We start from the raw sequence: 15,277 nt of genomic DNA on the forward strand, positions 1-15,277 counted from the left end.
ACTCAGAAGCAGGGAGTACCTGTACTCATTCCCCAAGAAAAAAAATCCCTGCTTATCATATATATATATATATATATATATATATATATATATATATATATATATAAATAAATTTGATCACTGCTCAAAAGCAAATTTACTTTTAGATGGTTACTGGAGGGGGGGGGGGGGTATTTTGTTGCCAGGGGGTCTACTGTTGCCGGATGCAGGGGATCTATTTTATTACTTTTCTTGTTGTCAACAACAAATTCCATACCAATGCACAGAATGAAACTTTGTTATGTATTCTCTAAAAGGGCCGTACTGAGAGGTGGTGGAACCAAGTAGTGATGCTCAGAGGTGTATAGGGGCGGAAACAAGGGGTAACTCAGAAGCAGGGAGTACCTACAGCTATTCCCCAAGAAAAAAAAGCCCTGTTTATCAGTATATATAAATTTGTACTCTGCTCAAAAGCAGATTTACTTTTAGATGGCTACTTTGAATTTTAAGTAGCATGAAAGAGTTTTAGATTTTAAATGTTACCCCTCCAGAAACACATGCAGAATAATTAGTCACATTAGTTTAATTAATAGATTGGAAACATGCTACACCACAAGGACTAATTTAACAAAACGGGCCAAGGGGAATATTTATAAACTGCTCAGTGGCATACTCTCGCTCTCCATAGGCAACAATTGCATTTTATTTATAAAGTGATTTGACAACTCAGCCTGGCAAATGTTTTCTAAAAAATGTTTGGGGAAAGTCTGGTGAATGAGCAGGTATTGTAATAATTATTTTGTTAAATTTGGGTCACATTTTCCTATTGAAGAATAGTTGCTGATGGTGTACATGTAGTTGTGAATAGGTGTAGCCTTCTTTTTGGGGTGGGGAAGGGGGGCTTATGAGAAATGGCCCTCCCCAAACAGGATTTGGCAGTAAACCTGTAGGTACATAAGAGTACCTGAACCTTCGCTAAGTGGAATAATGGGTTTGATAATAAAGTTGTCAGTGCCTCCACCCAGGACAGGACCTCTGTGAATAGAAGGGATTTCCGTGGTAATTAACCAGTAATCTATCCAGTAATTAGGAGCAGAGAAACTACAGCAACCAGCATATAACATTAACCATAAGTATATAGATAGACACCAGTATAGAAATAATACAAACTTAAAATAAGAAGAGATTAATAACAGGACGTACATCCAATGTACAAACAGGTATTATCAGCAAAAGGCCTTATAGGAGTCCTGGTGGAATTGTGGATATATACCCAGGTATATATAGTTGTTGATAGAGATACAGCCAGATGAATGTTGCAGCAAAGTTCAGTTGTAGGGGCCCTGAGGATGATGCAACTTTGTTTCTTTGTCTCGGAGACCAGAAGGCAAGATCTGCAGTCATGGGGAGATATTCCAACTGTTGTCCATCAAGCCAGGAACAGAGCTTCTCACCTGCAGGAACTGTGATGTGGCCCTGGAACTCAGAGTCAGCCTATCAATTCCGTCCATTAGTTCCTCCTTAATAGTTTCTAATCTGACATGTAACCAGACCTCTAAGCTGATGATCCTGAAGTGGCAATGGTGTGGGCGGAGCTTATTGTGCCCAATTCGGGACTCACTAGTAGTGCTTGCTAATGCCTGCACTACAGGTAGAGGCTGTCAACAGGTGAAATCATTGTAAAGGCAGTGCTCCAACTTAGAAGAAAGCACACTTTACTCCACTCATTTGGTTAACTCTCCAGACCCCAGTACAGTCACAGTATAACTCTCTCCAATGCCTGCACTACAGGCTTTGGCTGTGGTCACGTGAAATCACCATTAAGCCAGCACTCTAACCTAGAAGCGAGTGGGTTCCTCTTGCACAGTTAATCTTTTGTGTATGTTTCACTTCCTTTAGCTTCTCCCAATGGATGCAGCAATTCCAAGGGGGTACCATGAAGCTTGTACCCCACTTATTCATGTCACCTCACTCCCAGTGACACTATGAGTCTTCTCCCTGACACATAGAGATCATGTCTTCACATGTTCCTGAGACTGATTCCTGTGGCCTCTCACTCACTTCCCCTCTTCCGAGACCTCTCAGGCTAGGCACTCTGTGCTGAGATATCAGTCCCTGTAAGTAGGGAACTGGTTGCCAGGGAGGGGGCCAAACTTGCAAACCCCCTCACTACCAGTGCGCTCCATCACCCCTGCCATGTGACTACAACTCCTGCCAGTTGGCTGGTTAAGCTCCTGACAAAACTCCTGTTGCCCCTGCCAAAGACAATGTAGCCTCTTCTCCTTCTACTGCAGGTTAGAACCTTGTAATGTGTTCACACTGACATCTCTTCATCCCCCTTCCACACCCTGTTCTTTGATACACCTTATGTGCACCCCTTTGGTGACTTCGGAATGGGCAAATTGATTTAAAATCATCCCTAGCGGTATGATTATGTCAATATTTCTGTGCTCAAAGCGGTACTTTTTTTGCATGGAAATATGTTGTTTCTTTATTGTAGACCTGTAATTTTTAGGAATAACTCACTGAAATCTGTCCAAACAAGAGTCTAGTAAACATCCCAGGTATGATAAAATTTGAAACACGAAATCATAAATTATAATTTATTCAATAATATAATCAAACCAAAAACACTGAAATTTGAAATATAGCGCCAAGTTTGCACATCACTGAGCTTAGTCGCAAAATTTTTTTCAGTGCCTGATGATGAATTTCCCCACGAATCATTGTCACTCAATTCTGCACTGTTCTCTAGCTGGTCTAAAACCGCTTTTGACATAAAGGGATGCTTTTTGGACGCCATGGACTTTTCTCAGTTTCAAGGCAGAAAGAACAGTAAAAATGCAGGCAGGGCACAGGACAAAGCAGTAGGGGCAAAATGTATGTGAAATGGTTTGATACAGTAATGTTTTACTATGTGATTATAGTGTATTTAGTAAATGTCACTTTTTAAAATCTTTAAATTTCCCTATGGTTCCGGCCCCCATACGTCCTGTACGTCCCAACACTCGCAGGGACCGGAACCCAGAAGACGGATGCCGGCATCGGCCGGAGGAAATGGCTGGGGACGCTGCAGAGGGGATATCGCGGGAGCGCAGGACAAGGTAAGTGAAACAGGAAATCCCAGAGCAATGCTGCAGGGTAATTCCGAGTATAGCTCGGGGTTACCGCTTTGGGTACTGAAAGTTAATACCGCCATGGAGGTTAAATATAACAGATGACCAGTTCTCGGCATCTTTTTCCATACACATTGTTATACAAAGTCCTCTAAGTGCCCTTTTAGCATGTCCCTGTTGCTCCCTTGAGACACATGAGGTTGCCATACCTTAGATAGCTGAGAAAGTACAATAGTCCATTTACCAGAAAGTCCATGTTGGAACCCCAACTGATTTCCCACTATGGTGAAAGGTAGCAAAGTGGTGACAACATCTTAAGCAACACTCTCCTTTGATTCCCATGTGAGGACAACCAACCAGAGCCCTGAAGAAGGAATTACGTCTCCCGAACCGAGTTAGCCTACTTCATTAAGGCTCTACCGTTACTTTGGACCATCACCACTGACTCTTTATCTCTGTTTTAATCCCCTTGGTTTGTGAGTATGCACTTTTATGCTTTTAAATAAACTTGTGTTTCGCCACGGTAATGCATGAAGAGAGTGCGCCCTGTTTTTGCTTTTCTTCACCTACCAATATACTGAAAGGTTACTACTACATACATACAGTAGCACAGACATAGCGATCTGGCACTCTGCATCTGATATAATAACATGGACAGGGCAGAGATACTCTGTCTTTCATAAGGATTTAGATATACACTCAGTAGCAGCAGTTTAACCATTAGATCATAGGAATTCCATAAACCAGAAACAATTAGTGCACACAATATATTTACAGGCATTTAAAAAATCAGACAGTAGAGGTAAGTAGCTTCCTGCATATGGATGAGCAAATTTGTCTGGGATTAATTTGTCAAAGTGTGAAATTTGGAGAACCTGAACTTATTGTTGGTTCCCATTGGGGTATATGAATGGTGAATAGTTACATAGTGAGGTTAAAAAAGACACCAGTCTATCTAGTTCAACCAGCAGAGAAAAAAATGATATAGAAAACCCCCATATACACACTCCTATAAGCACAGTTGATCGAGAGGAAGGCAAGAAAAAAAAAAACAATTAAGCATGATCCAAGTGGCGGAAAAGTCTACCAGAACACTCAGACCCTTCTCCACCATTGATTCTCCCAGCTGTTCTTCTCCTAGCGTATATGATTCATGCATGTTTTCAGCTCCCAACTGCATAACTTTATATTTATCAACATTAAACCTCATTTGCCACTTAGTTGCCCAACTAAATAATACATTGAGGTCGACCTGTAAGTTGGAGACATCCTGAAAGGACGTTATTCCACTGCATATCTTTGTGTCATCTCCAAACACTACTGTAAATAAATTCTGGCCTTTTTAAAGCTAATAGGTAAGCTATTAAAAAAATATATGGGAAAAATCACACTGCCAGGAAAGACATGTACCAATGCAAAAAAAGGGCTTTTTTCAGGTAGTTTTATTAGTGACATGCTTTTTCATCTAGCTTTACTAGACCTGCTGTGATTGGTGGATCAAAATCAGCCAGCAGCTTATTAAGGCAGTCCACATTCTCACACTGCTCTGTCACAAGGAAATTTCTATCAAAAGTTCATTAAAAAGTAAAAGACCACAGATGATACAACAGTGCTAATCTGGTCAATGGCAGAATAGTTTAAATGAGCAGGACTAAGCCCAAATATACTAGAGACACAGATCACAGGCAGGTGTTTTCACTAAAGAATTATGAGATTGTCCAGCAGCAGGAGTACTATTCACAGTTATTAGGCCTAACTTTTATTTTTACTATGGGACATGGAGGTTGTGGTAAATGTGAGTGAAATAATGTGAGTTGGTTTAGTTGCACATTGTGTTTGCACTTTATTTTCTTTCAAACAATGCAGTGGCACAGCATTCACTTTTTGTGTAACAAAGGATCACAGCTCACTTGTGCTCTCACCAACCTAGAATACTGTACTATGTACAGTGTGCCAGAGAATTAGTATGCTTTTCTGTTTACTTTTTTGGAGGATAAGAGAGATAGGGAGCTATAATCCTTTATTTTGTTCAGCAACAATTGAATGCTAGGCTTTGAGCACCCCAAAACTTAAAAAATGTCCTATCAACATATAATAAAACTAATATACCCCACAAAAAATGGAAGCCTTAAAATCCCCCTTCCCAAAACAACAGCCCACAATATTGCTCTAAACGGCCCTTTGCAGGGCTGAAGCCCCAGGTTAGGTGGTACAAAACATGGAAGAAATAGCTGTAGTCAACCTATCTTGATCTTCTTCTGTGGGCCCTGCAGTGGGGTGCTTTAGGCCTTAGAGGCCTAGACAGAGTCCTCTGATGTAAGTAAAGGTGGAAGCCTGGAAACAAGAGTTCCATCTGGGAGAATGGCGAGCTGGGCAGAGCTATAGAAAGAACATTGGGAAGAAACTGGTATGCTAATGAGAACACCTTGATCCCCATTGCAAAGGTATCAGGGGAAGAGGGCAAAACAACTATTTCTGTAAGGTAGCCTTTAACCCAAACACTGAAAAATACAGTAACACTCTGAGCTTCGTCAATTCCATGTCTGAAACAGTAAGGTAATTTTGCCAGCAGTAAATTAACAGCTCAGAATAAGAAACCACTTCTTGTGTAAAGGTGACCACGTGAAGCAACCCCTTTAACTACTGGACAGCTCTTCTGGCAATTCCACTTCGAAACAGAAGGGTAAATTTAACAACAGACACAAGTTCAGAATACTGTAAGTAACTTATATACTTATATAAGTGAGATCATTCAATGCATACCTTCCTTAAACTTTTAAATATAGCAGTTCACTATGCAGCAATATGAAAAAGAAGAAGAAAAGTGCCTTCTGAGTGCAGTATGAAGGAAATAGTTAATGAACCACAATCATAAAACTCACAATGTGAAGATGTTTAAAAAGCCCATCAGTAAAACCATTTCTGTGCCCTGCAGGAGTCCATCCCGTAGGGTGCTGGCCGCTTTAGATGGTGACAGGGTCCCGGGCTGCCAGAGATGGTGGAGGATCTCACGGTCCCATAGTGGATGGTGACAGGGTCCCGGGCTGCTGGGAGTGATAGGGAATCCCAGGCTTCATCTTCCAACCAGAACCAGAAGTGCCTGTGACCAGCGTGAACCACAGGCTGGGAGGACGTGACGTCACACAGGAAGAGATGTGGTGAACTGGAGGGAGGACACAAGGCAAGTTTTTTGATTGTGGTTCATTAAATATTTCCTTCATACTGCACTCAGAGGGCGCCTCTCTTCTTTTTTTTCATTTTGCATACAGAGTTGGCTTACTGTGGGATGGCTGCCATCTGAAGCGGTTACTAGCCATAGACTTGGGACTTATGGGCATATAACACTGGACATTATCCATTAATGTCTCCTCTATCCATTTTGCAGCAATAACTCCTCTAATTACCGGAAAACTCTTCTGGCAACACAGGTGGTAGTCAAAACTTCCCTTAGGAAATCCAGCACATAGGCTGTACTGAGGTCCCAGGTCTCCAACCCACTCCTGACTGAAGGAGTGAAACCTTGTATGAAGCCTTGCTGTCCTCACCAGACAGGCTGCTGTTCCTACCTACACTTTCCCAATCCAGATCCCCTCCGTGACACAAATTGTATTATTTTAGCACATCTCATGAGAACCCTGTGTCTGAATCTGATACAGGCTTCCAAAAGATGACACCTAAAGCCAATAATAGAAGACACGTGTTGGACTTCACCTAGTGCCAGCAGTAAATAAGCAGTCATATGACTCCTTGATTTAATCTGAAGAAAGGGATTGTGACTTAACAAACATGAGGCTCCATTCCCAAGAAAATAACCTGATGGAGTGATCACCAAGGTAACATAACTTGGCATTACCTGTTGGCATTAGTGGAGGCCTCCACCCAATCCCCTTACTACATCCAACGTTCTTATTGCATGATAATCAAGTCCATACTGTATACATGAATGGCTCCTGTCAAGACAAAACAAAAACAAAAGAAGAGAGAAAGAAACATTTATATTTCCTAAAGGTATCAAGTCACTTCTTCGTCTGTAGCAAAACCTGAAATAATTCCTGAATGTTAGAAATGGGACAAAATGTTGAAAAAGCCCAAGGAAGAATGGGAGAGAATTTTTTGAGAGGCTTTAGAAAAAAAATCTTTGCATGATGACTTTTTAGAAGGCAAATTCCAAAAGGTTTCTAGTCATTCACATGCAGAATTCCACATATCCACTGGATTGTTTGTAGTTATTATGTTCCTTAGATTTCTATATATGATCCCCTGATTAAGTAATGTTATAGCTTCATTTTAGCGAGGTGCATGTTAATCAAAACCTAAACTAGCTTAAAGCAGAGTCCTGGCCCCCGCCACCCCCCCAAAAAAAATAAAAAATTAAACGTAAGCAGCTACAAATACTGTGGCTGCTGACTTTTAACAGTAGTGCACTTACTTGTCCAGGCATCCAGCATCTTCAATCGGCTGTTGGATGCTGCTGCTGCCATCTTGACTAAGGGAAACCGACAGTGAAGCTTGTTCACAACCGGTTTCCTACTGCCCCTGTGCTTTGTGAATGGGCTGCAGTTCTCTGGGACATTGGAAGTGGGGGGGTGCCAAACTTCTGGCTCAGTTCACCGCATCGAACTCAGCTGGAAGTGGCAGCAGGTACCTGCTCCCCCCTCCTCCAAAAAGGTGCCAGATGTGTGAGTGGTGGTGGGGAGGAGGCAGAAAAGTGGAGCTTCCACTTTTGAGTGGAGCTCCGCTTTAAAGAGAATGTGCACCACTTTGCACTTCTTAAAGTGGTATTAAGCCCAACACCAAAAAAATTAAATATATTGCAGCTCAGATTAGAAGAGAGAGTTAGATGTATTAGCAGATTTAAATACACTAAAAAATTGAAGGCAAACTCCAGTTAATGCTCCAGCAAACAGTTTTGTTTTTTTTGCATAAATAAATAAAAGCTGATCATTGTAAGCACCCCTGCTAGTGTTAAATGGTTTATCTTATCTCTGTAACTGACATATTCTGCTGGAGAGCTTGTCCTTTTGAAAAACAACAGAATTACTGGATGAAAAAAGAAGACAGAAACCCTAAAAAAGAAAACTAATACAGCCATCACATCTAAGAATTAGTAAGCTGCAATATAATAATTTTTGCTTTTGGGTTTAACCACTTGCCCTGCAGAGGATTTACCCCCCTTCTTGGCCAGGCCATTTTTTGCGTTACGGCGCTGCGTTACTTTAACTGACAATTGCGCGATCATGCAACGCTGCACCCAAATGCTATTTGCTAATAAACATGTCCAGTAAACAAATTTAAAAAATCTAATTTTGTCATAAATTTATGCCAAAATGTTTGCTGCTACATGTCTTTGCTAAAAAAAATTCCCAATACGTGTAAATGAATTAGTTTACGTGAAAGTTATAGCGTTTACAAATAGCGGTATATATACTAGAATTTTTTTTTTATACTAGTAATGGCGCCGATCAGCGACTTATAGCAGAACCGCGGCAGGCATTCTGACACTGGGGGGGGGAACTGACTGACTGCCACTGACATCCCTAGTGACACTAATACAGTGCTCAGTGCTAATAAAAAATCACTGACACTATACTAATGGCACTGGCAAGGAAGGGGTTAACATGAGGGGCGATCAATGGGTGTGCTGGGTGTGTTTTACTAGGGGCTGTGTCTGTGTGCTTCACTGTAAGCACACTGCTTTGCAACGCAGTGTGCAAGAGCTGACAGGGAGGAGAACTGTTTTGTTTACTAACAGTTCTCCTCCCCCCCCATCGGAGATCCTTGGTAATCACCGGGCACCGGCAAGTGCCCGGTGATTGACAGCCATGGCCGCGAATGGCGGCTCAGGTAGGACGCACACGCTCCCCTACCCGAAAATGCAAAATCACTTATATATACGTGATTTTGCACACTGTGCTGCCCTGTAGCAGTATATCTGCTATTGAGTGGACGGGAAGCAGTTAATATCAAACTCAACACAGATAGGCTGATCTGGCCAGTTAGATTCTACTATCTTCTTCCTCCTGAACCACACCAGACCACATGCCCTTAACATGGGGGGGTGTTCTTTGGGGCAGTCCCCCCCCCCAAAGCACCTTGTCCCCATGTTGATGGGGGCAAGGGCCTCTTCCCCACAATGTCACTGGTTATTGTGGGGGCCTAAGGATGGGAGCCTTATCGGAATATGGAAGCCCCCTTTGTGAATATGAGTATGGGGTACATACCACAAAAGTGTAGTGTAAAAATGACAGGAGACAGTCTGTGAAAAGTCCTTTATTAAAAACAAAAAAAAAAAAATGTCCCCCAAAGTAGACTGAATGTCAATCACGATGCCTGCTGCCACTAAAAAAGAAAAAAAAAGAAAACGCTTCGCTCTCGATGCTGGCACTGCACTAGAATGACAGTTCTTCAATACTGTGATGATGTCATAGGGGAGCAGGGTCACCCCCGTCCCCATGTGACATCATCATGCGCTGTGATTGGCCAAAGCATTGCACTTTGGCCAATCACAATGCACTGTCAGGGCGAAGTGCATTGTGGGGTGCGGTGGGCGATCAGCCGCTGAACACCCTAACCATTCGTGTGTTCGCCAAACACATGAATAGCCAATGTTCGAGTTGAACTTCATGCCCAACACTAGTAGTAGATAGGTTTAGTTGAAAGCGAGTCCTGATGGAATTGTGCACATATACCCAGCTATACGTAGTTATTTTTAAAGATACCTTCAGATGAATGTTGCAGCAAAGTCCCATTGCTAGGGTCCCTGAGGATGATGCAGCTTCTGTTTTAGTGGCAGAGATCTGAAGACAAGATCTGTGGTGAGAAGGAGACCCTCCAACTGTTACTCAACCAGCCTAGAACACAGTCCTAGTTATCTGGCAATGAGCACGTGAGATAGTAATAGTAAGTGTTTGTCACAAGGATTGAGCAATACACTGAAGAAGCTATGAGCAGCTGCAGTCAAACTATTGGAACATAGAAATACTTGCATAATCATCTCTTTTCATCTGGTATTAGCAGCATGGACAGGACATATGGCTAAGACCTTCTCATTCTCCATTTTCTCCTTCCAGGATCTTTTCTCAACAACCCCAGAGGCAGGAATTGACATACATAATTATACATTACAGTGTGAAACTAGCAGATTACAGTAGAGGGCAGAAGATCCCTACACGGCTTCCATATTGGCATTAAATCGGTTGGAGGGTAATCATCCTGGTGTCTTTTCCTTACAATTTTGAATAGATCTTCCTTGTGTAGGGACTGGGGTCACAACGACATACAGCTGGTTTACCAGTGAGAAAACTCTACATCAGGTGAAAGGCTTTTCAGTATCTTAGACCCAGAAGGTGAAGATGGCTGAAGTCAGCTGATAGGTGTCAGGAGGCACTACTTCCCTTCCTAATGCCTGTTTTTAAGTAATAGGTGAAAACCTACAGCGCAATATGACCTATCTAAACCAATATTAAACAAATATTGCAGCTAACATGTAAAGTGTTCCCACATACAAATAATAATATTATACAAAAAAGCAGCGCAATACTATATTTTTTATTTTTGATATACTTCACTATTTGGAGCATTTTTTTCCATATATCTGTGATGCATTTTGGAGTTTGGAGGTGCAGGAGGAGTTGGAGATTTGTATACCAGCATACCCACCCGGGTTAAAGGGAAAGGCGCACTTTGACCTAACGGTTCGGGTCAATCCTCAAGTGGTACGTTTTGGAGTTTGGAGGTGCAGGAGGAGTTGGAGATTTGTATACCAGCATACCCACTTGGGTTAAAGGGAAAGGCGCGGTTTGACCTGACGGTTTGGGTCAATCCTCAAGTGGTACGCTTTGGAGTTTGGAGGTGCAGGAGGAGTTGGAGATTTATATACCAGCATACCCACTCGGGTTAAAGGGAAAGGCGCGGTTTGACATGACGGTTCGGGTCAATCCTCAAGTGGTACGTTTTGGAGTTTGGAGGTGCAGGAGGAGTTGGAGATTTATATACCAGCATACCCACTCGGGTTAAATGGAAAGGCGTGGTTTGACCTGACGGTTCGGGTCAATCCTCAAGTGGTACATTTTGGAGTTTGGAGGTGCAGGAGGAGTTGGAGATTTGTATACCAGCATGCCCACTTGGGTTAAAGGGAAAGGCGCGGTTTGACCTGACGGTTCAGGTCAATCCACAAGGTGAACGCATAAGTGTGTCAGAGGTGGAATAAGCACTGGGGGTCACACAAATCACTGGATGAATATAAGCAGTGGAGAGATTGCACATAAGCACTTGGAGCACTGAGTTGTAAAGGGACGGTTGACCAAGGATTGTTATTATTTTATATTGGGTCATTGACAGTAGATATTAAACGCACAGTGGATATGGTTCATATAACGCATGGTTAATATGGGCAGCAATATGAGAATCGTGCATCATTGATATTATTATATTGTGATACATTATATACTGTATATGGAGCACAGATTATGCACAAATAAGGCCAATTAAGCATACCACATTGTTAAACAGCAAGATTTATGTTTATTTATTCATCATATATATAATTCATTATATACAACTTTTTTTGAGAATATAGTATTGCGCTGCATTTTTGTATAATATAATGCCTGTTTTTGTTTGCAAAGGCAATTTTACATTCCTGGACTTTGCTGCAACTGTGAGCCAAGTTTTTGGTTCATGGTTGCGGTGCTGCGACATCGATCTCAATGGGCACGTTTAACAAGTGGTGCCACTTGTCAAACTCTGTAGCCTGAAATAAAAATGTTGTGGTTGCAAAGCAGAAGATCAAGGCTGCGGTGTGTGTACAGCCCTTTCAGGCTATAATGTTATAAATTGGATGGGTGGTTGGGGTACTGTAAATTTGTGTCTCAGACACCTGTTTTTACCACCTATGTGGAAGAGCGCTATGGCTATGGTAAGTATGTACAGATACAGTGGTGAGAGGCAGGGCACAGATGCAGTGCTGAAAGAGGTAGTGTGGGCATGGTGGGTGGTGAGAAAAGGGACTAAACTATCGAGACAAGGAGGGGAGCAGGCGTGCTGGTTGGTGAAAGATGGGGGGGGGATGTAAGTGTGGAGGGTGATGAGCAAGTAGTGGTAGGGCTTAGGAGCAGACTGTTGTGAGGCTTGGAAGCAGGCAGTGGTGGTGCTCAGAAGCAAGCTGTTGTGGGGCTCAGGAGCAGACTGTTGTGAGAAAGGAATCGGCAATAGTGAGGCTCAAGAACAGACAGTGGTGGTGCTCAGGTGCAGAGAATGGTGGGATTGAGGAGCAGACAGTAGTGAAATTCAGGAGCAGACAGTGATGGGGCTCAGGAGCAGATAGTGGTGGGGATCAGAAGCAGACAGTGGTGGGACTCAGGAGCAGAGAGTGGTGGGGCTCAGCAGCAGGCAGTGGTGGGATTCTGGAGCAGAGTTTGGTGGGACTCAGGAGCAGACAGTGGTGGGGCTCAGGAGCAGACAGTGGTGGTGCTCAGGAACAGGCAGTGGTGGGATTCAAGAGTAGAGAGTGGTGGGGCTCAGGAGCAGGCAGTGGTGGGATTCAGGAGTAGAGAGTGGTGGGGCTCTGGAGTAGAGAGTGGTGGGGCTATGGAGCAGACAGTGATGGGGCTCTGGAGCAGACAGTGGTGGGGCTCAGGAGCAGACAGTGGTGGGGCTCAGAAGCAGACAGTGGTGGGGCTCAGGAGCAGACAGTGGTGGGGCTCAGGAGCAGACAGTGGTGGGGCTCAGGAGCAGACAGTGGTGGGCCTCAGGAACATGCAGTGGTGGTTCTCAGAAGCAAGCTGTTGTGGGGCTCAGGAGCAGGCTCCTGCTGTTGTGCTCCTCTCAGTCTCCCACAGCTACTCTGCCTTCATCCAGCTCTGGTGACTGTCAGGTACAAGGATCTGGTGGAAAGGGCTTCATGGGCTGCTGGAAGCATACATTTGATCTTAGGGGGTGAATGATTGGGAGATTGTACTGGAATTGTCTTAAAATCTGCTCCAATCTGGAGCAGAGTCTACATACCGCTGTTGCTACAGTGGGGATCAAAAGTTTGGGCACCCCAGCTAAAAATTTGTATTAATGTGCATAAAGAAGCCAAGGAAAGATGGAAAAATCTCCAAAAGGCATCAAATTACAGATTAGACATTCTTATAATATGTCAACAAAAGTTAGATTTTATTTCCATCATTTACACTTTCAAAATAACAGAAAACAAAAAAATGGCGTCTGCAAAAGTTTGGGCACCCTGCAGAGTTAATATCTTGTACTGCCCCCTTTGGCAAGTATCACAGCTTGTAAATGCTTTTTGTAGCCAGCCAAGAGTCTTTCAATTCTTGTTTGAGGTATCTTTGCCCATTCTTCCTTACAAAAGTCTTCCAGTTCTTTGAGATATCTGGGTTGTCTGTCATGCACTGCTCTATCCATAGATTTTCAATTATGTTGAGGTCAGGAGATTGGGAAGGCCATGGCAAAACCTTCAGTTTACGCCTCTTGATGCAATCCCCCGTGGATTTCGAGGTGTGTTTAGGATCATTATCCATTTGTAGAAGCCATCCTCTCTTTAACTTCAGCTTTTTCACAGATGGCATCAAGTTACCATCCAAAATTTGCTGAAATTTTATTGAATCCATTTTTCCTTCTACTCGTGAGATGTTCCCTGTGCCACTGGCTGCAACACAACCCCAAAGCATGATTGATCCAACCCCATGCTTAACAGTTGGACAGAGGTTCTTTTCATTAAATTCTGTGCCCCTTCTTCTCCAAACGTACCTTTGCTCATTCCGGCCACAAAGTTCAATTTTCACCTCATCGGTCCACAGAACTTGTTTCCAAAATGCATCAGGCTTGTGTATATGTTCATTTGCAAAGTTCAAACGATGATTTTTGTGGTGAGGACGTAGAAGAGGTTTTCTTCTGACTCTTCCATGAAGACCATATTTGTACAAGTATCTCTTTATAGTGGAATAGTGTACCACAACTCCAGTGTCTGCCAGATCTTTCTGGAGGGATCGTGCAGTCAAACGTGGGTTTTGAATTGTTTTTCTCACAATCCTGCGAGCTGTTCTGTCTGATATTTTTCTTGGTCTTCCAGATCTTGCTTTAACTTCCACTGTTCCTGATGACTGCCATTTCTTAATTACATTCCGAACAGAGGATATTGACATCTGAAAACGCTTTGCTATCTTCTTATAGCCTTCTCCAGCTTTGTGAGCATCAACTATTTTCAGTTTTAGTTTTCTAGACAACTGCTTAGAAGAACCCATGGTGCTGATTGTTGGGGCAAGGTCAGATGAGTCTGGGCATTTAAAACCTTTGAGATTGACATCACCTGGTCTTCCCAGACGATGATTGAGAACAATCCATGACACTGGCAGGTCTCAGCTTTGCAAAGGGGGCAGTGCATGCTATAAATTCTGCAGGGTGCCCAAACTTTTGCAGACGCCATTTTTTTGTTTTCTGTTATTTTGAAAGTGTAAATGATGGAAATAAAATCTAACTTTTGTTGACATATTATAAGAATGTCTAATCTGTAATTTGATGCCTTTTGGAGATTTTCCCATCTCTCCTTGGCTTCTTTATGCACATTAATACAAATTTTTAGCTGGGGTGCCCAAACTTTCGATCCCCACTGTACAATGCAGTTTTGTGAGTGTTTCTGAACAGGTCAGCCTCCCCACCAGGTCTGGTTGTGCTGTTGAATTATTTTTGCAGTGCACTTTAACAATACATTTTGCAAATTGTGTGCTTACTGCCTGCAACACCACACTGCACCTACCCAACACACATACAGTCAGGTCCATAAATATTGGGACATCGACACAATTCTAACATTTTTGGCTCTATACACCCCCACAATGGATTTGAAATGAAACGGACAAGATGTGCTTTAACTGCAGACTGTCAGCTTTAATTTGAGGGTATTTACATCCAAATCAGGTGAACGGTGTAGGAATTACAACAGTTTGCATACGTGCCTCCCACTTGTTAAGGGACCAAAAGTAATGGGACAATTGGCTTCTCAGCTTTTCCATGGCCAGGTGTGTGTTATTCCCTCATTATCCCAATTACAATGAGCAGATAAAAGGTCCAGAGTTCATTTCAAGTGTGCTATTTGCATTTGGAATCTGTTGCTGTCAACTCTCAAGATGAGATCCAAAGAGCTGTCACTATCAGTGAAGCAAGCCATCATTAGGCTGAAA

General features: G+C 42.8%; 1 protein-coding gene across 1 annotated transcript in view; it reads right to left on the reverse strand.

The window, feature by feature from the left end:
- The window catches only part of LOC149453979 (gastrula-specific protein 17-like), a 31,876-nt gene extending 24,300 nt beyond the window's left edge, over positions 1–7,576 (reverse strand). The window contains exons 1-2 of the mRNA XM_089687965.1: positions 7,525–7,576; positions 4,571–4,641 (exon numbers count right to left, since the gene is read on the reverse strand). Coding sequence (XP_089544091.1) covers positions 4,571–4,641; positions 7,525–7,576 — 123 coding nt within the window. The remainder of the gene's footprint in view (positions 1–4,570; positions 4,642–7,524) is intronic.
- Positions 7,577–15,277: the final 7,701 nt, after the last annotated feature.

Source organism: Staurois parvus, unplaced genomic scaffold, assembly GCF_062004578.1.
Source record: "Staurois parvus isolate SC_StPar_1 unplaced genomic scaffold, SC_StPar_1.0 ptg000442l, whole genome shotgun sequence".
Classification (NCBI taxonomy): domain Eukaryota; kingdom Metazoa; phylum Chordata; class Amphibia; order Anura; family Ranidae; genus Staurois; species Staurois parvus.